General features: G+C 33.6%; 2 protein-coding genes across 6 annotated transcripts in view; both read left to right on the plus strand.

Moving 5' to 3' along the window:
- The window catches only part of LOC105340434 (cellular tumor antigen p53), a 34,844-nt gene extending 27,455 nt beyond the window's left edge, over positions 1–7,389 (plus strand). For 3 of the 4 annotated variants that reach the window (XM_011446475.4, XM_011446489.4, XM_011446506.4), the window contains 3 exons: positions 4,146–4,352; positions 4,451–4,544; positions 5,931–7,389. In XM_011446475.4, coding sequence (XP_011444777.1) covers positions 4,146–4,352; positions 4,451–4,544; positions 5,931–6,179 — 550 coding nt within the window. In that variant the 3' untranslated portion in view covers positions 6,180–7,389. Of the gene's footprint in view, positions 1–356; positions 1,335–4,145; positions 4,353–4,450; positions 4,545–5,930 lie in introns of those variants that run through there. The other variant, XM_011446498.4, reaches the window with a different exon arrangement.
- Positions 7,390–10,314: 2,925 nt separating this feature from the next.
- The window catches only part of LOC105340403 (chloride channel protein 2), a 74,223-nt gene continuing 57,268 nt past the window's right edge, over positions 10,315–27,269 (plus strand). The window contains exon 1 of one of the 2 annotated variants that reach the window (XM_034482434.2): positions 10,315–10,475. The gene's annotated coding sequence lies outside the window, so the exon portion shown is untranslated. The remainder of the gene's footprint in view (positions 10,476–27,269) is intronic. The other variant, XM_066079062.1, reaches the window with a different exon arrangement.

Genomic DNA, 27,269 nt, shown 5'->3' on the forward strand with positions numbered 1-27,269 from the left:
CTTAAAGAATTAGATATACAAGTTCTGGTTCACATTTGTAAATTGAGTGAAAGAGGTGTGGGTGGCCGCTAAATGAACAAGAGGGATTAAGATGAGAAAAGATGCACAAAGTATAGAAAAAACACTTTGTAAATCTTTTTACTAGTTCTGTCCACAAATCCTCCTTTCCTTCAAATTTTCTGGTATCCAGAAACTTGCATGGAAAGGAGACATTTCCCATTCACATTATCACTAATCAAAGGACATTGCATGAGCACTTCTTTCTTTCTGACCTAAAAGACCTGTTCATTACTGAGTCTTGACCAGGACTTTGATTTATTGTATACCCTGTGAGCTGTAAATTAATGTTTTTGCAGGCCTTCAGTAGAGCAAGATAATTGTGCATCAGCTATAGAATATGAAAATAGTGACTTTATCGTGAATTGCTTGGAACCTGAAATAGACTTTCCCTCAGTATTCAATGGCAGCCACCTCAACCTAAAGCAGGAGTTCAGCTTCACAAGCCAATTTATGTTCTCTGAAGTTGAAACATAGAAGATACTATTACTTAGACTTTAGCGCTGATCTTGCCTGACTTGTTGTAGGTGGCTGTCTGTAGTTCTGGCCCGTGAAAGCAAAAATAAACTGATGAAGAGAAAAACCAAGCCTGGCAAAGTTATTAAACGGCCTGCTTGATATAGATCTTGTGGTGCCCTTGTGTTTGGGAGCAGACCTGATGTGGAACCAGTTCGGTTTTTATGACAGATTATTGGCACGCTTCTGTAGGACTTCTTTCGTGCTCAGATAATGTCATTTTGCGAAAGTGTGGCATTTCAGTTTATGAAGCCAAATATCCAATCATATTCAAAAATTGATTTTGATAGAGATATTATTTCTCTGTTTACAATGTGTTCATATTTATGCAATTACTGAATTGCTTTATCTATTGATGTTTGAATATTATTATGCATAACTTATTTGGATATGTGAATCTTCTGTAAAGAGCTCCTTTTTTTTTTTTGCTTCGTAAAAGGATCTGGGACTCTATAGTTGCAATTCAGAATTATTATTTTTTATTCATATATTTGTTGTTGTCATAACATAAGTATTTATGGTAACTACATCCGTCCTTTTTATTAGTGCTGAATACTTATTATTTAGTTATTCACTTGTAAATATTTTATTTAAAGTTTTTCAGCATTGTAATTATTTTGTTTCTACCTTCAAGATACTTCAGAGATTTATTGTGCTAGAATATTGCAATTTCTTTGAAAAATATCATATTAAGTCAGGAATAAATGATCACTGCATGGAAAACTATATTTGTATATGAAATAAAATTCTTAAGAATTGATTGTTCTTTCTTCATTCTGTTCCTTATGAGGAAGCTTTTCATTGAGTTTTTTCTTTTTACTAATTCTAGTAAATAGATTATTGAATTTTCAGAAAGAAGTGCTCTGGGGGGAAACTTGTTATTCCTACCGACTGGGTTTAGTTACAAAAAAGGTTAATCACTGATCCATCCAAAATTGAACAAATTTGTGCTGTAAATTGCAAGTTTTGTGTTTATAGGCATATATTTACATCCACCAAGTATTATTCCTTTTTTTTCTTACGGTATAGTTGATTCATAGCTCTATAGAAACAGCCAGACTGAAATCAACACGCCCCGTTTATCGATTGGTCGAAATCTACAGCGGCTTGAAACTGACAAGAAAATGACAGGACAGATATTGACACGCCCTGTTTATCGATTGGTCCAAAACTACAACGACCTAGGAAAAATCACGGACTGCACGAAATAATCATGACGAAGTCAGAATCAGTCTCACAGGAGACGATTTAGATGTTTCTTTTAGCTTACGTACTTATGTACATAAACAGTAATTTAGTAAATTTTACTTACTTTTCATAATTAATTTATCAATTAGCTAAAAGAAAGATGTTGATATAAACAATAAAATGCTTTAAATGCACACTTGTAAAAGTAAGTGTGGCATTGATCAATTGAAGTTGAATAAAATGTAATTTTTGTAATATTTATTGTCAGTATTGTTGGAAATTCTTTGGAATAAACTTCAACAAAATAAATATTGCCTCAAATTAAATTGATATTAAAAATGGTGGAATTAATCAATGAAGCACTTCTCTAAAAAAAATTGAAATTGGGAACCTTTATTATGGTTTAAAACGTCTATGTACAAGACAGTGTGGCTTACACCGAAAACAAAACAAGAAGGGCAATTATTGAGAGAACTCTTTGTAGTGATTTAGTTTTGCGATACAGGGTTCAATGTCACAGAACATGTATTTGGCCTGACAGCTGGTAAATGAAATATTAATACTGCGTAAGAGTGGGGGGTACCAAATTGGCCAATTAAAACGCTTCTTCTATAAACTGCAACTTGTCATTCAACCTGTTAAACTGAACATCAAACAGTGTCATAACTCAACTCATGATTCAACCTGTTAAACTCTTGCATCAAATAGTGTTGTCACTCATTGCATTGCTATGTCGGCCTTAGTGTATTCTTTCAAGCGAGATTTGGAATAAAAAGCATGCCCTATTTTCTTAAATGAACCAAATTAAAAAAAATAATTATGCCCCCACAAACTAAGTTATCTTTCTGATTAAAATCAATGTGTTTTCTATAAAATGAAATCTGTGTTCACCAAAAAAAAAAAAAAAAGACTGACTAAATAACAATTTTGAGAACTGCATTGATGTGAAAAGTAAGAGAAGTAGATACTCAAAATGAACACAACATTCTTTTAATCGAAATAGATCTGAATTTAATTGCGGTATTAAGGTCTTCCATTTCCAACGGCAACAAAAAGCTTGTCACCTCAAGATCTCACAAATGATAGAGAGTTGAACATCCAAACTTTGTAGGATGATTAATCTATATTTGTATATGCAATTAAACTATATTGTTTTGTTCATCGTAACTTGCGGTCGTCACCGGAAGTAATTCAAATTAATTTATTTTGCATAGAATGAATAGATTAGTATAGATCCTTACATATGTTATCTATGTGATGTCAAGTAAACAAAACCATTTTATTTCAAGTGAGATATCTCCAATATCTCGGATGGCTTTTTTTATACAAATTTCATACCCTTGAGATCTCAAAAAATGTATGTGATCAAGACACAAAACTTGCATGAATGATAGACATTTGAATAATGATGTGTTTAGCAGGTTTTATTTTGTCAACCGTTACTTCCGGTCCTCATTGTAAGGGTTCAAACAAATTAAGTTCTTTATAAGTTGAACTGTTTTTCTTTGACAGTTTTAGTTAAATTGATGAAAAATAATGTACAATAGGAAAATACACAAAAAATTGAAATGTCAATTTTTATTGAGCACTTCTGTTTGTTCGTTTCCTGTCCCAAACAAAAAACCTTGTCTCAACGCAATCTCAAAAACGGTATTTATTTGAGCAACCAACATTTATGGAATGATAGACCTATAAATGTACATGTGTTTACCATATTTCATTTGATTCGTCATAACTTCCGGGCATCACAGGAATTGCTCCAAAATTTGATTTAAAATTTTGTTGTTGTTTAGCATGGAAGTGAATTTTTAGTACATGTATGTGCATTTTCTGTTTGTATATAATACATTTAACTGTATATTTGATGTTATACAGGTAACTCTCAATGGCTCGAACTTCCATCACTCGAAGTGAGTCTAGGGTCCCGATTTTTTCCCTTATATACATGTAACTAAGCAACTTTACTCTTGATCTCTTGAAACCCTTGACCTCTCGAAGTCAAACTGCAGTCCCAGGTGTTAGGCGCGGGACCTGTGTCATGGGTTGTTTATTTATGCGACACTTGTCCTGCATGGTGATAATTGTTTGATGATTGACCATATCGATACCTAATCTATAATTAACACTGACCGTTTTACGATAATTTGGAGATGCAGTGAAAATAAGAAGTAAAGTCAGACGAAGAGATAATTTTGAGCCATGAAATTATGCTTATCAGCATCATTGGCATTATAATGATTGTCAAGGGCATGAGGTTTCTTTTGAAAGCACTGTACAATTGAAACATGTTGTTTGCACCATTTTGCAATTGTTAAAACATTTAAATAGATATTGTAATTATAAATACAGCACAAGAAAACTTAATGGCTTTTTATATATTTCAGGGCCACGATGACAGTCCACAGTCAAGATGCTGATGTAGTGTTGCAGACAGAGACCAGACAGGCTACCCTCCCATTCACCCCTGAGGTGGCCAATCATGTCCAAGTTTCTTCCTCACAGAATGGTTCTGTTCAGGTGATCCCAATTGAGAATGGGGATGCTCAGGTGAAGGAGGAGTTGTTGAATGGCAGCAACAGCAGCATTGCAGGGTACACTACATCTTTGTTAGAATCAATTCTACCAGAGTATTTTTGGCATTATACAGATTGAAAATTTATTTACAAAGAAGATCTTTTTTTTTCTTTAGTTGGTTGACCAGCTTAGGGCTTTCAGCATACATTGATAATTTTCACCAGCAGAATTTGGTGACTATGAGCCAGTTGGAGGACTACACATTGGAGGTATGATCTAATGATTCCATAGATTTTTATATGACTTTGATAAGATGTTTTAAAGGTCTAATGATCCAGGTTGTTGTATTGATGCAACAAAATGTTTGTAGTTGGTTAGATTGGATTTCAGTCTAGCCTTCTTCTTTTTTAAGTTCACCTGACCTAAAAGCTCAAGTGAGCTTTTCTGATCACATTTTGTCCGTCGTCCGTCCATTTGTTAACTTTCACATTTTGAACCACCTGGCCAATTTCAGTTTAATTTGCACAAAGCATTCTTATGGTAAGATAAATATAAATTGCAGAAATGAAAGACCGATCCTTATTCAAAGCGGAGAAAACATTCAAACTGTAGAAAAAGGCGGTGCATTTTTAAAAATCTTCTGCTCAAGAACTACTGATTCAAATCAACGTAATGCAGCATAAATAATCCTTATGGAAAGGAAAATATAAATTGCAAAAATTATGGACTAATTCTGTTTCAAACTGGAGTAATTTACGAAAATAATAATAAAGAAAGAATGGTGGTCAATCATTTTATAACTTCTGGTGCTCTTGCAATTCTGCGTCTGATGACGTTTTTATCGAAATGATTGGATGACATTTTAATTTTTCAAGAGTCAAAAACTCATTATTTAACGTTAAATATACACTGTTTTTAATTATTATTTTTTTTTTTTAATTATCAGATTTAATGATATGTTAATTTTGTAATATTTAATCATTCCTCGTATGGGCATCTTACATGCCTTATCCACCCATCTTCTTATATATTTTTAAAAGTTTAATTCAGTAAATGGAAACAAAAGTCCCAAGAAGTTTCAAACTTGTCTGCGGTTCACAACCACAGAGCTATCACAATAAACAACTAAATAGATTAATACAAACAATTTAGCAAAACCTTTAAATTGCCATCTTGTAATGTAGCGTTTTTAAAAGATAAGTCAAGGTGTAGTGAGTTACCTTAAATTATGAGACTCCCTGACAGGTCCATCTACAGGCTATAGTACACAGGTGACCATCAACTCCTGGCCTGTTGGACTCTTGTATAATATTTTCTTCTGACTTGGGATATAAACTGAATGCATTGTTATTATGTCCATATTGTACTATTCTTAAATTGTGAAAGTCACTGCCCATTGGGCAGAGAATCAAATAATAAAAGCAGGGGTAACAGTTAGGGGAATCTTGAGTTAGGGCATAGACACCATTGAAGCTTAAAATGCACACATGAGACTCCCTGACATGTCTATCTACAGGCTATGGTTCTCAGGTGATGGCAAGGCCTTTTGGCCTCTTTCATCAATAAGAAAATGACTTTGGGATATCTGTCATAAGAATTTGACTGAAAATCATTTTGATGGCAGTATTATTCATGCAGTTGTTGATGTATTTTAGGATCTGCAGAAGATGAAAATTGGAACTTCACATCGCAACAAAATTTGGAAGGGTCTGACTGATTACAAAAACAGCTTAATAGAGGAGGTCTTACAGAGAGACTCCAACAGTGCCACCACCCTCAATTCACAGAGCTCCATTTCCCAGACCTCCACATACTGTCCAGGTTACTATGAAGTGACACGATACACTTTTAAACACACAATATCTCTTACACGAGAGGCTAAGAGACCAAGGACTGATGAATGATTGGAAATTTTAAACAACGATCTATGCTGCATAAAAATTAGGTTTGGTTGGTATATTGATGCTTACTTATGCAAAAGACAGCTGTTACAGATTTCAAACAGGTTGTTGTTTATTCTATATTCTTATGTAGAGGTATAGAAATCTATGTTCTGGACTTGTTTTTTTTTTTGGGGGGGGGGGGGGGTTACTGCTGGGACTTACAAATATCAACAATCACCAGTCAAAGAACACAATGTTTTAACTAATGATTGTTGATATTTTCCTATTTTGAGTAGAATTATTTTGTGAACAAGAGTATTGACTTCAAGAAGTCTGAATTTCCTTTCTGGTTTTTGTTGTGTTTTTTTGTTTTTGCTTCTTTTTTTTTAGAATTATAAGTAGTTTTGTCTTCGTTTTTAAAATGTTAGTGTAAAGAAAATATTGCTTGACAAAAATTGTATGGTGTTCAGAGTTTGTTGGGAACAAACTACTTCTGTGTTCAGTGATGCAATTACCTTTATTATAGTATGTACATGCAAACTTTCATTATCATATCACAGTGAAATTTCAATGGTGCAATCAAGTATTTCATTTCATTATCCCTTTTTTAATTGAAGAGAATTTTTAAAAATGGTTTGTTAATTTCCATTTTTTTCAATACTTTTCAGAACTTGTCATGTTATTTTTTAACAATAGAAAAACCCAAGGTTCTGAAGTGTTAAAGATAATTCACTAATATTTTTCTTAACATTGTTCATTTCAAGGTTCATTGAAGCTCACTAATATTTTTCTTATCATGGTTCATTTCAAGGTTCATTGATCATTCTGCCAATTTCATGACATACCAGAAGCAAGTCAAGAAACTCTCCGTCCAGTTTCTTTTTTAAGTTATATGTTAATTTCTGAAAGAAAACTAAATCCATAATGTAGCACAATGTTCAATAAATTATGTTTTATGTGAACATGTCATTTGCATTTGCTGTGAAAAAAATATTTAATGTGTGTGTTAATGTATGCATATATCATTATTATAAATTATTACCTCTCTTTTTTCCAGCTCACCTGAGCTGAAAGCTCAACTGAGCTATTTTGATCACTTTATGTATGGCGTCTGTCTGTCTATCCCTCTGTCTGTAAACTTTTTACATTTTCCACTTCTTCGCCGGAACTTCTTGGCCAATTTCAACCAAAGTTTGCACAAAGCATCCTTAGCTTAAGAGAATTCAACGTTGTTAAAATAAAGGGCCAGGCCATCTTTTCAGTAGAGATGATAAAGAATTTTTGTAAATTTGCTAAAGTTCTGATCACCTGAGTCACATAGGTGACCTATTGTAATTGGTCTATGTCGTCATGAATCGTCTGTTAACAATTATATATTTTAACTTCTTGAAAACTACAAAGCAAATTATTACTCATTTTGGTTTGAAGACAGAAATTCAAATTGTGAAATTTATGATCAAATCACCACTGGGGCCTCATTTGCTGGGCCAAAGAAGCAAAAAGAACCAAATTTTCAAAAACCTTCTCTACTCTAATTAATATTTGAGAAAAACTAGATTCATGGTTATGCTGTACATGAAGCCTTCTACACATTTTATAAAATTCATGGCCCCAGAGTCAGGGTTTCAGGTCATAGGATGTGGCCATGTTAGGTGAGAATTAATATTCGGCAATATGGCTGTCATTGGCCAATGCTTCCCCTACTCAGTTCAACATTTCATATTACTTAAAATTGAAAATATTTGGAGTAGCTGCCCTTTGAATAATGACGTCACGTTGTGTCTGGAGCAGAACTTAATAGCAGCGTCAAGATTTGTTCAGATCTCTGCACTTGAAAAGGGAGAAAATGTTTAAAGTTGAATAGCAATAAAGCAGTCTAAGTGAACCTGGGTGAAGCGAAGATTTTCAAAGAGTATTTGAAAGGTGATTGATAATTTTGAAGAGTTTAAATGAGTTAAATTAGACAATATGTTAGCCAACTTGTATCCATGGGTTTGCGTAGATCATATCTTTTTGTGACAAGATGTGTCACTTGATAGTCCTCGGGTAAACAAAACGCTTCACCTTGCCATCTTTGAGATGAATCAACCAATATATTTCTTGAGTCAATCAGTAACAAACCTACGTGTAATAAGTAATAATAGTAAAAATGTATTAAATCTTAGAAAAACTTCTTCTCACTATCCTTGGCAGGGGGAGATAAACTAAATGCATGACTCTGATGTTTATGAAGCAAAATTCCTCTACCAAAATTGTGAAATTTGTGAACCCTGTGTATTATGGTTTATATTGCTCGGGTGAGCATTGTGGCCCGATGGGCCTTTTGTTTTGTTATTCGTTTTAAAATAACCAATATTTGCTTGCTTTTATATTCGCAAAAATCATAGTGGATATAATTTGTAATATGAAGCTTAAATTTTCAATGTGTCACCTGTAATAATTAAAAGTATAATAACCTATGTTTACAACTGTGCAAAATTTCTACAGAATCCAAATTTTATTGTCATTATCCTTATTTTAAGAGCACTGCCTTTCAGAGGAATAATCTAGGATTATTCATTTTCTTAACAGGTTGTCAGTGTAAACCTAATTATTTTTTTGTTTATTAAATCAATATCTTGAAGCTGAAGGTAGTAGGTGTCGAGCTGTGTGCAGTTGTTGACACTGTGCCTCAGGAAGTGTTTACAAATTGATTACAACCACCTTAGCAGACCGTTTCTGGTGCTGCCCGTCACAGGGTCTGACATTTACCTGTAGATAACAATATCAGGCAATTAAAACTGCCAGTAAGATGCACAACAATCCTCATAACTTGTCTCCCGAAGGTTGAGTAGGATATAGTGCTGTTGTTATATACTTGTAAAAGGAAACAATGGTGGAACTGTCTCTTTTAATACACTTGTACGACATTTAAGCTAGTGTTCTCATTTCGTATACTGTCTGATCCGTATATTAACCAAAGTGTGTGTATATATATATATTTGAAATGCTTTCTTTCGTGATTTATTCGAGATATGAAGGTAGCGACATTGCAGAAAAATATATAACCCGGGTTATGTAATTTTTTTTCTGCAATGATCGCTACTCCCACGTCATGATTATTTCGTGCAGTCCGTGATTTTTCTTAGGTCGATGTAGGTTTCGACCAATCGATAAAAAGGGCGTGTCAATTTCAGTCCTGTCAGTTACTTATCAGTTTTGCCGATGTAGATTTCGACCAATCGATAAACGGGGCATATATATATATATAAACACACACACATTCTTGTTGATATTTTAGTATTGTAAAGACTTTGGAATAACAAAGATATACTTCCTTATATCAAATTTCAAATGAAGTGGTAGATGAAATAGTTTCATTTTGTGAACTGTGCCGTGTGGTTCACATTTTAATGGAATATTGTGAAAAATTTATTGAACTTTTTTATGGATTGTTGAATGTACATACCTTGAAAATTTTGTGGAGCTTACTTTGATATCTTAACATATGTTTCAAATTATGTATGATGAAGGTTTTTATAAATTTTGTTTTACAATATAATTATATAAAATAAATACCAAAAAACCAAATTATTTGTATATTTTCTACTGACATAACGAATTTCATATTGTAAAGAGAATACACAATTTTGATAATGTGTATTTTTGGAAGCTTAATCCAGCTACAGCTGGTTTTCTTAATTATTCATGGACTTTGTGACCCTTTTGCACCTAAGTAGAGTATATGTTAAAGAAAGGGAAACACACAACACACATGTGAGTTTGTCTTGCTCATATTGGTAAGTAAAGTGTGCATGTAATTGTTACATCTTTGTTCAATAATCGAGAACAAAAATTTCTGTATGGTTCGTTTCATCAATTAATTTAATTCGTAGTGTATATAAGCCCTGAAAGATCATTAAACAATGATAAAATTTATATCAAAGTATAACATTAGTACAATATATGTATACTGTTTAGATGTATTAATTACAATAACTTTATTCATTTTCATACTCTTACATAATGGATAATTACTTGACTTTCATATCCCTCAGAGCATACAATATACATGCAGATTTTTCTTGAGGGTCGGGACGGCTTCACTCTAAAAATAAGTTCACAATGTTGACAACTTAACCCACAGAAAGAAAATCTTGTTTCTTTGTCCCTTTTAATATCCATGAAAGTTGAGAATGAACACGGAACTCTGCGCGCGCTGACGGCCCGACTGACACGTTGAGTGATTTATTAATGCAGACGACACCGGTAATATTGACGCCCTCTGTTTTTCCATTTCTTGATATATATTTTTGGGAAATAGAACATTCTTAAAAGGTAAGATGGTGGTCAAACGGAAATCCATGATAATATAATTTTTTTAAAGTTTTAATAGTAACGTGTCTGTGTGTACATGCCCCCCCTCCAAATAAAGTTAAACATCAAAAATAAAATACGACGTTAATAAGGTTCTCTTGATTCCAAAATTTTAATCGTTGTGAATATTCACGCAATTTAAATTGTACATTGAAGTTTGTAGGAGCTTTAATTTGCCCAACTGGTCTTCAAAGATTTATTAAGTGTCCAGTTGTGTTCTAATTAGTTCGGAGTTACAGCATATTAGTGAAGTTTAGTGTATAATGAATGAAATAGAAGAGTTGTAACCTTTTGTTTCAACATAAAACTACCCCAGCAATATTTCGTACTTTCACAGGTGTGAATATATACATGTAGGGCTGTACTGAGTCACATTTGTGTGAGTGAAGGTCGTGAAAATGTGTCAGGATGATGAATCAGTTATCTTGACACATTCATACTTTTAAAACTATTTTTGACCTAAACCACACACACGAATTCGAAATTCTCCGTAAGGAAAGATAATTGGGAAACCATTAAGACTATTATATAATTCCATTCAGTTTTCAGAGTGCACTTTCCTTGTATTCATGGAAATCTGTGACGTTCATATTATCAACATATACATTCAATCTCTTTCCCCTATTAAATTGCATTGATTAATTTGAGTGATAATTATTATTAACACATAAAACTGGTGCGTATGAATACAACTTTCCTTCAGTATTTCTCGAAGAACATGACTGACTCTCCTTGCGACTTCAAACCGGATCACGACCTCACGTTATTTTTCAACACTTATATGAATCCAATTTATTAATATATCAAATGAAGTGCAAAGACTTTGCCTGCTACCCAATCCATATGATTTCTCAATAAAATGTGTTTAAATTAAAATGAAAAATAAAATTGTGTAATTAGAATTAATAGCGTTGTGCACTATTTTTGTCAGCAAAACTCGGCTGTTCCAGTGGCTCTTCCGTTAATTGTAAATATAAGCATTGAATCATTGTTTTGATAACTGCAACGGTATATGTGCAAAAAAGTGAATAACGTTTTGAATAGATTAAATATTGTTTAACTGATGATATATTTTACCTGAATTATTCAACTAACTTGATGTATTTTTTTTACTAGTTTGTTTTATTAATATTTTCCAGTATCGAATAATTTTTAGAAAAAATATTGGAGAAAAGCAAAGTTAAGGTTTTAAAAAATCCTAGCTAGGTAATTATAAATATTCTATCCGTGTGTGGAGTTGTTTGACATTTGCACGATTATTTACCGTATTGTTTACAAATTAAAAAGGTGATCCAGATATTATAACTGGTTTTTGATGCGGGTGCAAATTTTTGCGATTTGATCCTGAAATAGGTATAGTTATTTTTTTGCGATTTTAATTTTTGCGATTTCACTTTGACACTAAAGTCTATTTTTATTGAATTTTATTACTAGACATTTAAACAATAAAGTCTATTTTTATTTTTTATTGAACACACCAAAGCAATTTAAAATATTACATGTCATAAAAATATTCACATTAAAATACATAAAACACATTTTTTAAATGGTTAAAATTATTAAAATACATTTTAGAAAAATTTCATTAAAATATTTCCATAAAAATACATTAAAACTATAACACAATCACGATGTTAAATCACATTCACAATCTGTTGGAGAGTAGCTTTTGAGTTACGATTTTCTGCACATTGCAGCAATGCCTGCTTTTTCGAACCCCTTAATCACCATCTCTGGTTGGCTTCATATGTCTATGTAAGTTTCTACCAGCCATTTAGCACCAAGCAGTTTTAGAATAGATAGACGGAAGTCAACAGGTTTCAGTGTTTCTGTGTCGACACCTTTGTCAAGTTGCTTTGAAATACAGGATGCATACCATCGCTAAAACCGCTGTTTCATTTTGTCTTTCACGACTTTTTGAATGGAAAGATCCATGGGCTGTAACTTGTCCGTCGTGCTTGGTGGTACATGTATATACACAATTTCAATATTCTTCGTTTTCAAATCATCCACGAACTCTCTCGACATCTGCGCTCGGAAGACATCGAAAATACACAGTAACTTTTGAGTGTAAGGTAGACCAAGCTTTTTCTTGGTTTTAGTGAGGTACTAGAACTAGAACTCGCCATTGGCGGATCCAGGGGGGGGGGGGGGGTTCCGGGGGTCGGAACCCCCCCCCCCCCCCCTTTTCTCTGGGACATATAAAAATTTTTTTTTGAAAACTTGTAATGACCATTTAAAGGCATTTTCCCCATTCCATTTATAATATAAATACTGTAATTATCTCAAATAAATCTTTTAAAATTGCTCTTACAACGTACAAATGTATCGTAATTTACATTTATTTCTTATATGAAAAAACCCTAACGATCTTTTTATCGAAAAAAGTACTCCCCGTCAGCATCTGGTGTTCACTTCCATGAGTAAACATGTGGAAAATAAAATATATATATATATAAACTTACGCAGTATCGCTAATAAAAATAAAGATTTATAATAACATCTAAAATGTATTTTCAGCTCTTTTTTATTTTTTTAAATCGATTATAGTTCATACAGTTTTGAACTGACAAGCCATCGAGTAAAACGACGTTCAAGTACGAGTGCATGCTTTCAAATGTATTGTTTAGTTAATTAACTTAATTATGATAGAAAGTTTAACTTCCTTTCGAAAAATACAAGGAAAATTACATGACCCGCTTATTCTATTTTTCTGGAATGCTAGCTACATGTACATTCGTACCCATATGAAACACAAAAGAAAGCCTTTTTTGTTTTGTTTCAAAAAATCGGAAATTATGTTGCAAAAATACCGTGTAGGGGGTTTATATGTAACCCATTATGAAAATGGCTTCTTTATAAAACTTTCCTCAATTTGATCGCATCTGTTAGTGCCGGATGATGTGCCGCACCCATTACAGAGGTCACGTCAAGTTCCCTGGGACGACTATTGCTTGTATAATTGTATAACAGATGTTCCATATTCAGCAGATAAACTATCCCCATTTTTTGTCATATCCTATCATTTAAACCTTTATTTAAGAAGGTAATTGATAGAAATCAAAATCGATAAATAGTTCAGAATTTAAACATCAAAGACATAAAAAAATCATTTTTATAATAGCTTGCCGTAATTATTCTGAATTATCTTTTGTTTCTTAGTGTTTATTTCTATTAAGCATAGACACGCATTTTCATTGCTAGAGACTTGGGGGTTTTTTAAGGCTAGAAATTATGCAAATCTTCCTTACCTAAACCAAAACGCTCAATAATGCAGTGCACTCTGATATCAAAATAGATATGAAATAGATATTGACGAGATAAATGTTTATTACGCACGGAAAACGTTCAGAAGGCCTTGTTTATTGACAAATAATGAATTTTGCACGTATTGATTTTCATCAATTGGAACCCCCCCCCCCCTTTTCCAAATTGCTGGATCCGCCTCTGCTCGCGATGTGTATTCCATCTGTCCAATGATTAGGACTGTGAGTTATGTTCCAAGCCAGTGGAAAATCATGCTCAGGATGGCAAGCAGAAGTTTTCCCCTGGTATATGACTTGTGGAGCTAGAAAATCCCCACTCAATGTGCCTAAAATGATTAAAAAATTAATTAGAAGATATCAGTACAGTTAATTTTGTTCTGTTTTTTTTCCCCTTAATTGATACTACAAGCAAAATAATAAGATTGATAATTATCTACATTACCTGCGAAAACAACGGTGACTTGTCTTTTGTCATCAAGACCAATTATGGGGAATCGCTGGGTGCCCTCCACCTCCATTGTCCATGAGCTGACAGGTACATAATTGATACCGGTATGGTCCCAGTTGTATATTAACTCGGGAGGAATGTCATGTTTTTTTCAGGCCGCGGGCAACAGTTTGAGAGCCGGTCCGACAGATCAGCTGTTGCCCGAGACACAGTCAACAACTGTTTTGTTATACCCCTTCTAATCAATAACACGTTTTCGCGGAATGTGACGTCACCGGTCAACAGTCTTTTTTAACAGTCGGTTTTAACAGTTCCAGTCCAACAGTCAAAATGCTGGACTTTTTTTTGTATAGTATACAGTTGTTGACTGGGGTCGAGGGCAACAGTTGATCTGTCGGACCGGCTCGCAAACTGTTGCCGAAGGCCGCGGGCAATAGTTTACGACTCTGTCCGACAGATCAACTGTTGCCCGAGACACAGTCAACAACTGTTTTGTTAAATCCCTTCTAATCAATAACACGTTTTCGCGGAATGTGACGTCACCGGTCAACAATTCCAGTCCAACAGTCAAAATGCTGGACTTTTTTCGTATAGAGTTATATAGTAACTGTTTTACAGGGGTATAACAAAGTTATATAGTAACTGTTTTACAGGGGTATAACAAAGTTATATAGTAACTGTTTTACAGGGGTATAACAAATCATTTTAAGTAATTAGGTAGTCCAAAATATATGTTATTTTATGACTTTTATCATTTTGAAAATTTTGAATTTACTGGGTCGGTGTAAATTTACAAGTTGTCATATTGATGTTTACATCCAATTTTCTGACATTCGTCGCTCTTTGTCATTGCGCATTTCAATTGAAATTATTTTTAGGGGTTATAAAACAAAATTAATGCATTTTTGTTTTCAATCATTTCGCGATGTTTTGAAGATAAAAAAATAAATTATAAGCAATGAATTAAATATTTATTAGTTTTATACGATATAAAATGGTTTGAAACAGTTTACGCTTTTTTTTACGGTTTATAAAGTGTAAACTACCCCAGACCATTTTATATCGTATAAAACAAATAAATATTGAATTCATTCCTTAATTAGATAAAATACAACCGTCTTTTCAAAATATATATGCTTACTTGTGTGTTCACGTCCGAACTTACTCCTACCTATAAGTGGACGTAAAATTTTGGCTTGGCTTTAGTCGGACGTAAAGTTGCGCTCTTTAATGAAACGCAAATATTTATTTAATTCGAACTAGTCTCGTATTTACACCGGCGCAGCGCTAAGTCTGGACGTACGACCCATTATGAAACGAGCCCCTGTTCATATAGCGAGGAAAAAAAAACACCACAGGGCCAATTTCAACCAAACTTGGCACAAAGCATCCTTAAACAAAGGTGATTCAAATATAAGAATCACGCCCATTTAAAAGGGGAAATGATTGAAAAATTATTGAATATTACCACGTCCTTTTACAAGGGGAGATAATTTGAAATTATTGAGTATTTTCGTGAAATTTTCAATAATCTTCTAAAAAACCATTCAGCCAGGAAAGCTGAAACTTATTTTTAAGCATCCTCGTGTACTGTTGTTTTAAAGTTGTGAAAATCATGACCCCCGGGGGTAGGATGGGGCCACAATGGGGGGGGGGGTCGAATTTTTACATAGGAATATATAGATAAATTTTTTTTTTTTAAATCTTCTTATCAAAAATCATTTGCTTAGAAAAGCTGTAACTTCAGTGGAAGCAACATCAGATAGTGTATATTCAAATTCGTTAAAATCGAAATCTTGAGGAGTAGGGTTGGGCCATATTTGGGATACAATTGTATAAAGGAAAACATTTAATTCTTTACAAAAACTGAAATGTTATTATGTATGGTTTTCTTTATATGCCTCACAAGGGGTTCAGAGTTTGATGTAGGTTTATATCACGCATACAAACAATTGTTTAGGATCTTTTTAGAACTGCAATGCTTAACATGTGATATGACTATAAAATTATCCTGTTAGAAAAGGGGCTTAATTATAAACATTAGAATATCCATGGCCCTCTTGTTTGTTATTGTTGATTAATTTTTAGGGAAATTTTTTTTTGCGAATGCAGAAATATATCTACGTTAAACAATTCCAGATTAACGGTAACTCGTTAACGTAAAAGGAATTTTTTAATTTATGAAATGTTTTAGAATGTGAAATGTAAAGTCTATTAGCTCTGAAAATGTCAGCAAAATTTCATAAATGAGCAAGATATGAAGCCTCAAAGTTTGCGTCTAGGAAAAAAAGGAATCAAAATTTTCTTTTTTTCCAGCTCATCGGTAGAAGGTCTTTTGTGAAACGGAAGACCTTAAATACTCGATAGATGTAAATATGTAATAATAAAGTATCAAAAGGAGGTAACTCTGACCTTAAAATGAGGACATGAAGCTATAAGGATAATTGGATAGTAAAATCACAAAATGTAGCATTGTAGTTCTTGAAGAGAATTTTTTAAAACATTTTTCCTATATATATTTCTATGTTGAACTTTGAACCCTTCTTGAGAACCAGTACTAATATACATGTAGGTGCAAGGGTCACAGTTTGGAGCTATCTAAGGATGTTTTAGGGCTATTAAATTCATCAGACTATTTACTTTGCTTTACCTGCCTCAGACTTTCTCTATAACATGCTTGCCAGATCAAGAGTCGCCATTTTTACATGCACTGAACAAACGTCCCTGGTTTAAATAAACGCATGTAAGAACATATATTGTCTTATGGAAAGTAAACTGAAAATAAAATTTAAAGATAATAAATAAAAATAGCTTCCATAACTCATACTGCTCGGACAACAACTGCGGAACTTTATTTCAGTTGCTATTCATTATGAGAAATAGAACCCAAGAGTTTACTGTGCGTGGCCTGAAATGTAAATCGATATGCTTTTTGTAAAGACAGAAACCAATACCGGTGTAATGAAGAATAATGACCCCCGTAGAATAATGACCGGGGGTCATTTTTCTACGTAGAATAATGACCCCCCGGTCATTATTCTACGCAGAAAAATGACCCCCCGGTCATTATTCTACGTAGAAAAATGACCCCTTTGCCTGAAGAATAAGTGTCATTTTCATAAAAATGAGCACACTCCACATGAAGAAAAGTGACCCCTGTAGAATAATGACCCCCTTGTAGATTAAAGTTGTTCAGTATATTTTTTTTTATTATTTGTGAAATAGTCTTTACACTATTGTAATTTTTACCGCTGCAGTTTACAGAAAGTAACGGAAATTATAATTCATATTCATATAAACTTAAAGTGAAAGAAGGGGTATATCTTAGAAAATAAAAATCCTTCCGTTATAACAAGATATTGAATGTATTTCATCGGGGTATGGTTGTCACCTTAACAATTACATTTACATATATCTATTGTGTTCCGATAGGGCCTCTTCGACCTAAGTTGAAAAGGCGATAGTGCGAAGGCGAAGGAGCAAAAGTGCGAAGATGCGACGACGAAGCGCGAAGATGTGATGCCTAAAGTGCGAAGGTGCGAAGGCGAAGGAGCGATACTACTATCGGTCCTTCCCAACTTTGCACTCTGGCCTTCGCATCTTTATTTTATTGGTACGAATGCGCTAGGCCATCGCGCTAAATATGAATGTTTATAAATATTATAATGTGTACATGTAACATATATGTTTATCAGTAATAGCTATGCCTAATCATTATCTACTCCACACCAAATTTAATGTCCGCCATAATGTGTACATATGCACTTCTAAACTCCTGTCACTTACCAGCCGTGTGTTTACCTTGGTCCAAACACAGTAACATTCTAATTTCATTATGCGACACACCTTGCTCATGCATGGATCTAGAGGGGGAGAGGGGGTCCGCCCCCCGGAAAATTCAATATTAATAATTTTACGCAGTAAAACGGGAGAGGGAGTCAGGACCCTATCCCCCTGGATAATTTTATTAATTTTATTAAAAAAATTCCAAAATATGCCTCGGAACCTTTTAAACGATAGAGAGCTCCGCAATTATGAAACATAGGTAATCACAGACTACAAAGTTCACCGAGACGAGGCATCATATGAAAACCATCCTTTATGATCTTGGATATTCATGGATTCTGTTTTGACACAATATCGTATATCATCTGTTAAAAAATTGTATGATAATCATATGTTCATATGTTAATCAATACAATAATATATAATTAAAATTCCATCCTATCATACTTACAATATATATCATATACTACCATACAATACCGTAAAAAAATGTGAGATATGATATAATAGCGTATGATATGACATTGTATTGTGTTATACATTATAATTGTATTTGATCAAATAATAGAATATCATAAAACATAATGCAATATAGTATTATATGAAACAATATCATATTGCAATAATACATCGTAACATTGAAACATATAATATTATATTGCATGATTAGGCATTCAAACATTATTTTCTGAAAGATGTAGTCACATAACTGCAGCGGTGCGCATACAAATTGTATAACGCGCGCTAGCGCGTTATGAAAATCTGTTTTCACTCATCGTTGCAGTTATAAGACCTCATTTTAAAAAAAATAATGAATCGCTGCTTATATTTACGTTTTTAAACATGTATTTCCTTCCCGCAAATACATATGTATGATTTTTTTTTTAAAGCTCTGTCTTATTCAATGAGTAATGCGAAATTAACGAAATGGCCACTGGAACAGCCGAAATATGCTGACAAAAATAGTGCACAGCGTTTTAAATTCTAATAACCAAATTTTATTTTTCTTTCTGTAATTTAATGAAATTACTCTTGGTAAACTAAGAAATTAATCAATTGAATTCATTTAATTCTCAAAATATATTTACATCAATGAAATATTTATCAGCATAAGTATAATATCAGGTCATTATCCGGTTTGAAGTCGCGAGAAGAGTCAGTTCTTGTTCTTCGAGAAATACTGAAGGAATACTGAATTATTCATACGCACCAGATTTGGTGATTGGGTCTTCTGTGTTGTGCGTAAATATCACTCAAATGAACCAATGTAATTTAATAGAGGGAAAGAAAGATAATGTAAATATTATATTGTATAATATAGTATGATATTGTATTGTTTGACACTGTATCATATTTGATACATAATATGATATTGTTTTATATAATACACTAAAATTTGATACAACATTGTATCATATCTAATGATACAATATCATTGGATAAAGAAAAGTATTATATAATAAAATCATATTATACACATTGTTTATATGATACAATAACATATATTAAAATATCATAAAATACAATTTCATGTGATATGATAATATATCATATAAACCAATATCATATTAAACAATATCGTATGATACGATATTTTATAATATTACAATATCATATATACAATTTCATGTTATATAATTCTATATTACAGAAACCAATATCATAACACAATACTGTATGATACAATATCATAGAATATACAATATAATATCATAGGATGCAATATTATATATTGCAATATCATATGTAATAGTATCATGTGATTAAATAATAAATAAATAATACAATATTATATTATACAATATTGTATCATATTAATCAAAACTATACATAACAATAGCATGATACAATATCATATCATAAAATATAAAAACAAGATATGTTTGTAAAACACTTATGCCCCCCTCCCTTGGAAACATTCACAAAGAAAAGGAACTGCAAATAACTGGAATTTTTCTATGTCCAAGGGGTATAACTCTGTTAAAAATTGCTCAATCGAACGTGATCTAGATACTATCATGATAAACCTGTATATAAAATTTCATTCCAATATGTTCATCCTCTGCGAAGAAAATGAGCGGAAACTGCAAATAATTGGAATTTTTCTACGTCCAAGGGCCATAGCTCTCTCGAAAATTCCTCGATCGTACCCAATATCGAACTTGACCTAGATATTATCATGATAAAACGTATACCAAATTTCATTTCAATATGTTCATCCTCTGCGAAGAAAATGAACGGAAACTGTTAGTGGACCGACCGACAGACCGACAGCAGCAAAGCAATATGCCCTCCCTTCTTTGAAGGGGGTCATAAAAATTGATACAATATTTTATCGTATCATATAACGTTTTACAATATAACATATGTACGAAAGCCGAGAAGGATCATTCGAGATTCGAGATTCGAAATACGAGATTCGAAATACGAGATTCGAGATTCGAAATTCGAGATTCAATATCTAAATTAACCAATCAAATCATGGATCTGAAACCTGTATCCTAGCAACATCAAACTGTTCTAAATAAAGATCATTCGTACATGCTCTTTCCTACAAATTAATGTCTTAAAAGCTCTTAAATAGTGGTTGATGGTTAAATTAACATTGATGAATTAACCCCACACAGTATAAACAATTAAAGTAGAAATAACACTGTTGGCTTTGCGAATCTAAGTGGTTTTGTTTGCCCTGTATGTATTTCCCCCCGAACAATTTCAACCCAAAGTGTATTCGCCCCAACTGTGTAAAAATCGGCTCGCGAAGAAAGATCTGTTTAATCTAAATGTTTTAGCTATGAAACGAAACTCAAAAAAATAATCGACATGTCAAAATATAGGTTATGATAAAGTTTTAAACCATAGAAGATATAATGATTTACATCCTCAAAGACAAAAATCCAGATAAGAATAGTGTATTGTAGGGTATGGCAATGCCATTGTCGATATGAGAGAGAGAGAGAGAGAGAGAGAGAGAGAGAGAGAGAGAGAGAGAGAGAGAGAGAGAGAGAGAGAGAGACAGACAGACAGACAGACAGACAGACACAGAGAGAGTTTTGTAGTGTCAAATTCAGTTTGATTTAGAATTTGAAATTGATTTGATTTGTTACAAGCATATATAGACAATAATTAAGCCTCTTAAACGAGAAAAGAGAGGAGGTAGCTAGGGTAGGGCAGACCAACTAGCAAGCTTTAATTTTAACGGTGTTAGCGCACCTGTGATTTACATCGACTCTGACTCTCTCTCTCTCTCTCTCTCTCTCTCTCTCTCTCTCTCTCTCTCTCTCTCTCTCTCTCTCTCTCATCACCTAGCATTTCCTTTTCCGTGAGGGGGCTTGGGGTATTTGTGATGTCTTACATTAGCTAGCGATAATGATAAAAAACACATGAAATTTTCTTTAAATTGTGTGCGGATCGTATACGCCAATAATCTGTTTTCAGTACATACAAATGTATATACATTTCAAGAGGGGGGGGGGGGGGGGCGGCTATATAGTCCTAATTAATTTGTCAGTTATTCTGTCCCCACTTTGTTTTCTCTTCGTTTTCCAGGTTTTTTTCATTTGGCTCGGCAAATTAATATAAAACTTTCTGTGTAGCTCCATAACGATGCACTGTAGATAAATTATGAGTAGTTTTACTTTTGATAAACAGGTACATATCCGTACTTGATTTTTAATTTGACTCTTTTAATCGGATTTAATATTCCAATAATTATAGGGTAGGAAAGAGTAGACGGGACTTTTTTGCGCATATCCTACTGTACCATTCATTCAACACAGGTATTAGCACTCATCGAGTTCCGACTTGCTTTCCTTTTCTTTCATCCACTGGATTTAAAGCTATTAATTTTTGAAAATATTTTGAATTTATGGCCTGATTATATATAAATTAGAGCTGCGCTGGTGCATATATTTACCCAAATGGACCAAAATATAACCAAATGAATCTAAAAGTTTTGACAAAATTTGTTATAAACGTACGACTCTTTTTTTCAATTCTAATCGGGTATGTCCTTTAGAAAAATCTTGAACCACACACATTTTAGCAAATAAAACGACAATTGTTTCATTTTTTATGGGGAGGGAGGTGGTGCCGGTAAAGGACATGTATTGCTTGTGGCAGTTGTGCTATACTCTCATTTGTTATAATAGGTAATACTACATATTGATATAAAATGAAAGTTTCCAATTACACTGTACATAGCTTCTATCACGCATTTTGACCCGTGCGATAGTTTAAAACAATTTTCAAAGCATTTATTGTAATTCAACCGATCATTTTTGAAATTTAATTTTCTGGATCCCCGCCATACGTCCGCCTTCTTGTATATTAGAATTACATGTACGTTGACCATATGTACACATTAACTTAATCGGCTATGTTATGGGACGATAACATTTTTTATCAATGTTTTTGCAGGATATGTGACAAATAACAGCCTATTTGTGGGTTTTTGCACTGATTATTTGAGATAATTTGCCGCCATCTTTTATGCATTCCACACACCACTCACAGTTTCTTTATTTGGTGTTCTGTGTGTATGGCGACAAATTGGTAAATTTGCACCACTCACCCCTTGTAGCTTCATCCTGATTACATTTTATCTGGCTAAGTGTAATGTAGTAGTATATTAAATACACACATCTTTGTTTGCAGTGCTTATTTACATCTTTAGAGATTTACTTACAAAAAAAGTAAACATTTGTATGACTTATATGTAATTATTGTCAATTTTGGTGCGGTGGGGGATAGGGGGGTAGGAAACTACAGAGAAACTTAACTTGGCTGTGAAACATATGCTTTTATTCTTTCTTGTTGATATATCAATGAATGAATTATAATAAAATATATGTACAACAATTAATTTTGAAATATTCATGCACAATCAAATAAAGGGTTTTACTGTTCTCTGCACAAGAAATCGGCAATGTGAACAAATTTGCGCCCTATCATCCCTACCTTTAATTGTAGAGAGTAGGTATCCTTCTATATTGAAAACAATTCCAAAAGTAAGACTCATAATAAGTTGCTTACTGAGGAAAAGGAAAGACAAGTTGCTGTCCTTTAAAAAAGGACTACAATACGTGGACCATTTGCATGTGTTTCCAACGAAAGCGTGAAAGCCTTAAGATTATCAGATATTCCACCGACTCTAGCTCTCTGCTTTTAAGCACTAAATTTGTACGTTGTATTACGTATACATGTATGTATAGCCCTGACGTTTTATCTCAGAATTTAAAGGGTTCATACTTCTAAAATAATTATGATCTATCTACTAGCCTGGTTCCCTGAGCTACCCATTACGCACAGGAACCAGGCTAGCTCATGCGCAGGCTTAATTTTCTCCATAGCATCCGGTTTAACCTCGCTTATATATTTTCTGCGTGGACCTCAGGGTCCACGCAATGAATGAAGTTTGCATGTATAGTAACGGGCATTCGGTGAATTCTACTATTTGCGCACACATTACGATTCGCAATACTTTACTATGCAGTGACAGCTTTGTGTAAATTAAAAATTTCATATTTTGATGCATTTTTCTTGAGATTTAAACTTTAATACAGTGACATAATTATTCAATCATACTTAAATGCTTACAAAAATTTAATCGGGAAGTTCTCTAGTCTCGCCTACAATAAAAGTAAAGTTAAGTCACTTGTGTATTCGGAAAACAACAAAACATTGAAAATTATGTTATTTGATGCATGTAATGATGTTGTAATTTCGGCATAACATTAACTTATTTCATAACACTGATAGTTCATATCACATGCCAATCATTTCTTTAAAAGGAATACTTTGTTTTTGTACTGTTTACCGACAACTTTACAATTACAGCGCCTTTAAACTTTATTATATGTGCACATGACACGGAATTCCGATCCCGATTCAGATAAACGTGTGCTAGCCTGGTTCCCTGAGCTACCCATTACGCACAGAAACCAGGCTAGCTCATGCGCAGGCTTAATTTTCTCCATAGCATCCGGTTTAACCTCGCTTATATATTTTCTGCGTGGACCTCAGGGTCCACGCAAAAATGTATTTATTAATAATTCCGTATGCATATGATGTGATAATATCTCAATGATTTGTTTATAATCATAGTACTAGTGTATCACTGTATGCATACATAAAAACGATAAGTAATGCTTATATTTATTAGTGAAACAGGACAGATTATTTATATTTAGATTATTTAGATACATGTACTAATCTTCATGCGGGGATCTAGAAAGGAGGTGGTCAGGGGATCTGGACCCCCTCCTCGGGAAAATTGGAGCTTATTAAATTTACATACTAAATTTTTTTAAAAATTGGCCTAGGACCCCCTACAGAAAAAATTAGCTACGCTTATGAAGTTCTCTACCATAACCGCATTTTTACACAAAAGGGGTGAATAAACCCGGGTTTTAAACTATTACTGGTGGTGAAATACCTTAGGGTTCAAACGCATCAGGTGGAAATGCACCAGGGCAAACAAAATCACTTAGATCCGCGAAGCACACTGCATTATTACTAGTCTACTTAGATATTCTGTGTAAAAGTAAATACAAACTAGACACGATCTCGTTGCGAGCAACGAGGAGGTCTTCCGTCCGATTTTTAGAAGAGGAAATGACCTTGCCTTTTATCTTCATCAACGAAACATATCAGGAAATGCAGATGTGATCTAAAAGAGCGATGGATGAAGGATTATACACCCCGTTGGATCCCTAATTTAAAGGACCAGCCCCATTTTATTTCATATCAAATTAGGTCTTTTGACCTAATAACAGGTCTTATGACCTGTAATAAAAAGAAACCGAAGAAAAAAAAGAGGGTCTGCCTTTGTAAACGGAAGACCCTAATAACAATAAGAATAGAAAGGTCGTCCGCTTAAGACGGAAGACCCTAATAATAAAAGACTGTTTTTGTCTAAATCTTAATTGAAGAGTGTTTTTCAACTTGTACTACAGTCCAACAACCCTTTTATGTTGAATATTTTAGTTAGAAAATTAAATAAAAAGGAGAGAAAGAAATAGAGAGAAAGAACAAATCTTGGCTCCGGGGAGATTAGAACACACAGCCTTTGCAGGTGTCTCAAAACATGGCTGACGCAAACTAATTCCCGTATTTGTCTTTGAATTTGGGACGTTTCCGCCCGGAAGAGGGGCTGAATTTTTGTATAAGATGAAAAACAACGTGTAAGATGTCTGACTATTCAGGTTTGGTAACAGTGCGAGGTCATTTAAAATATTGATGCGTGTTTGTGTCTGGAGGGGGGTGAAAAGACCCAAGCTTGATTTTCGTCTTAAATAAATTCGAAAATAAAATTTTGAGGTGTGGATCTCGGATTCGGTTAACAACAATTAGGGGAAGTCCTAAAACAATGAATGATGCATTTTACCCATGTATTACGTGTATAAACTTCGGAGGTTTTTCTTAATCCCGACAGGCAACAGATTTGTATCAGTATATAGACATGCACAAAAATAAGAAAAAAAGTATACCATCTTTCATAACAATGACTTTTTAGCGTTGAATTCCAATCAGTAAGAAGACAATCATTGAACAATGCATTCAAAATTATTTGAATCCATAGACATTATCCCGTAACTTGATATAAAATATGTCATTTTTTTGGACGCCAATGTACATTTAGCTTCTATCCACTTTACTCCGTGTTACCTGTACTAGTTCTTATTCAAAGGCTAAAACATTTGTACTTTAGAGAGAGAGAGAGAGAGAGAGAGAGAGAGAGAGAGAGAGAGAGAGAGAGAGAGAGAAAGAGAGAGAGAGAGAGAGAGAGAGATTACAGTGTTTTATAATGTTCAGGAAATCAATATATAAGCAACCTAGGTCAATAAACGCATGTATTCATGCATGTGTGTATCTATATATGGGATTAAATACTAAGCAGTCCTCCTTTTTAAGCCGAGTAGAATAACGTGGGTGCATTGCTAAATGTTGTGAGCATTCAGTCATTGAGATGGCGGCATTTCTTTGATGCCGGCAAAGCGACCCAGCGAACTCTAATGCGGTCGATCTGCATGGGCAATTCGGCGGCATGTCTTTGATGTCGGCGATGCAAAGAGCGTCGGAATTTAGAGAGCTGCTGACAGAAAAGAGCTAGATATTTGTCCTGATAACAATGCCGCTGTTTTTTTTTTTATTTATGACAAAAATAAAACGGAAAACATTCAAATTCATCATTTTAAAGATAAAACCATTAATCAAAACTCAAATAAGAGAGAAAAAAGATTCGGCACTCAGGGACTGAACCCGGGTCGCCTTGGCACAAGTCCACCACTCTAACGACTGAGCTACGCGGACCCTCGCTTCAGAACTTTGGAGTCCAAAATCTCAAGAATGCGTGGATCGATTTTAAAACGAATTTCATATTCAGAAGTTTTGAGAGCGTTTCTATCGAATGAAAAAATAAAAAAAATTCAAATCCAAAAAATTAAAAAATTAAGGTTTTTCATTTCCTTCCGGTGACAACCGGAAGTGACGGCGGACGTTCGGATATGCGAAGGGCACTGCGGCCGTTTACTCTCTACCTTCTCTGAAAATTTCAAAGTCCTATCTTGAATACTTTTTGAGAAAAATCGTGAACAAACAAAAACATAAAATTTTTAATATCTCGGTACCGGAAGTGACGACTAAAAAAATCTCGTGTAATTTTCTTACAAATTTAGTCATGAATAAGATCTGAAAGTTTCATGAAAATCGGCTGAAGCGTTTTTGAGTAAACGTGACAGAAAAAAAAAATAATAATAATAATAATAATAATAGAGGAAAAGAAACAAAGCAAAAACAATAAGGTCTTCCGTTTCCAACGGAAGACCTTAATAATTATTTAGTTAGGTAGGGAGAAGTGAACATAGCATTTATTTGTATATAAGAGCATGTACGTATGATTTTTATTTAGAACAGTTTGATGTCGCTAGGATACATATTTTCAGATCCTTGATTTGATTGGTGAATTTAGATATTGAATCTCGAATTTCGAATCTCGAATCTCGTATTTCGAATCTCGTATTTCGAATCTCGAATCTCGAATGATCCTTCTCGGCTTTCGTACATATGGTATCATATTGTATCCTATTAAACAATAGTGCTTCAAATCATACAATACTATATCATAGGAATCATGTTACATCATTTAACATCAACCACATCTATCTTTCAAGCAGGTTTGAGTGAGGGAGGAGATTCCTCTAGCATCCTTAATAATGGAGATCAGGCTCTGCATCTAAAGCAACCTCTGCGTTT

This window comes from Magallana gigas, chromosome 3 (assembly GCF_963853765.1).
Source record: "Magallana gigas chromosome 3, xbMagGiga1.1, whole genome shotgun sequence".
Lineage (NCBI taxonomy): Eukaryota > Metazoa > Mollusca > Bivalvia > Ostreida > Ostreidae > Magallana > Magallana gigas.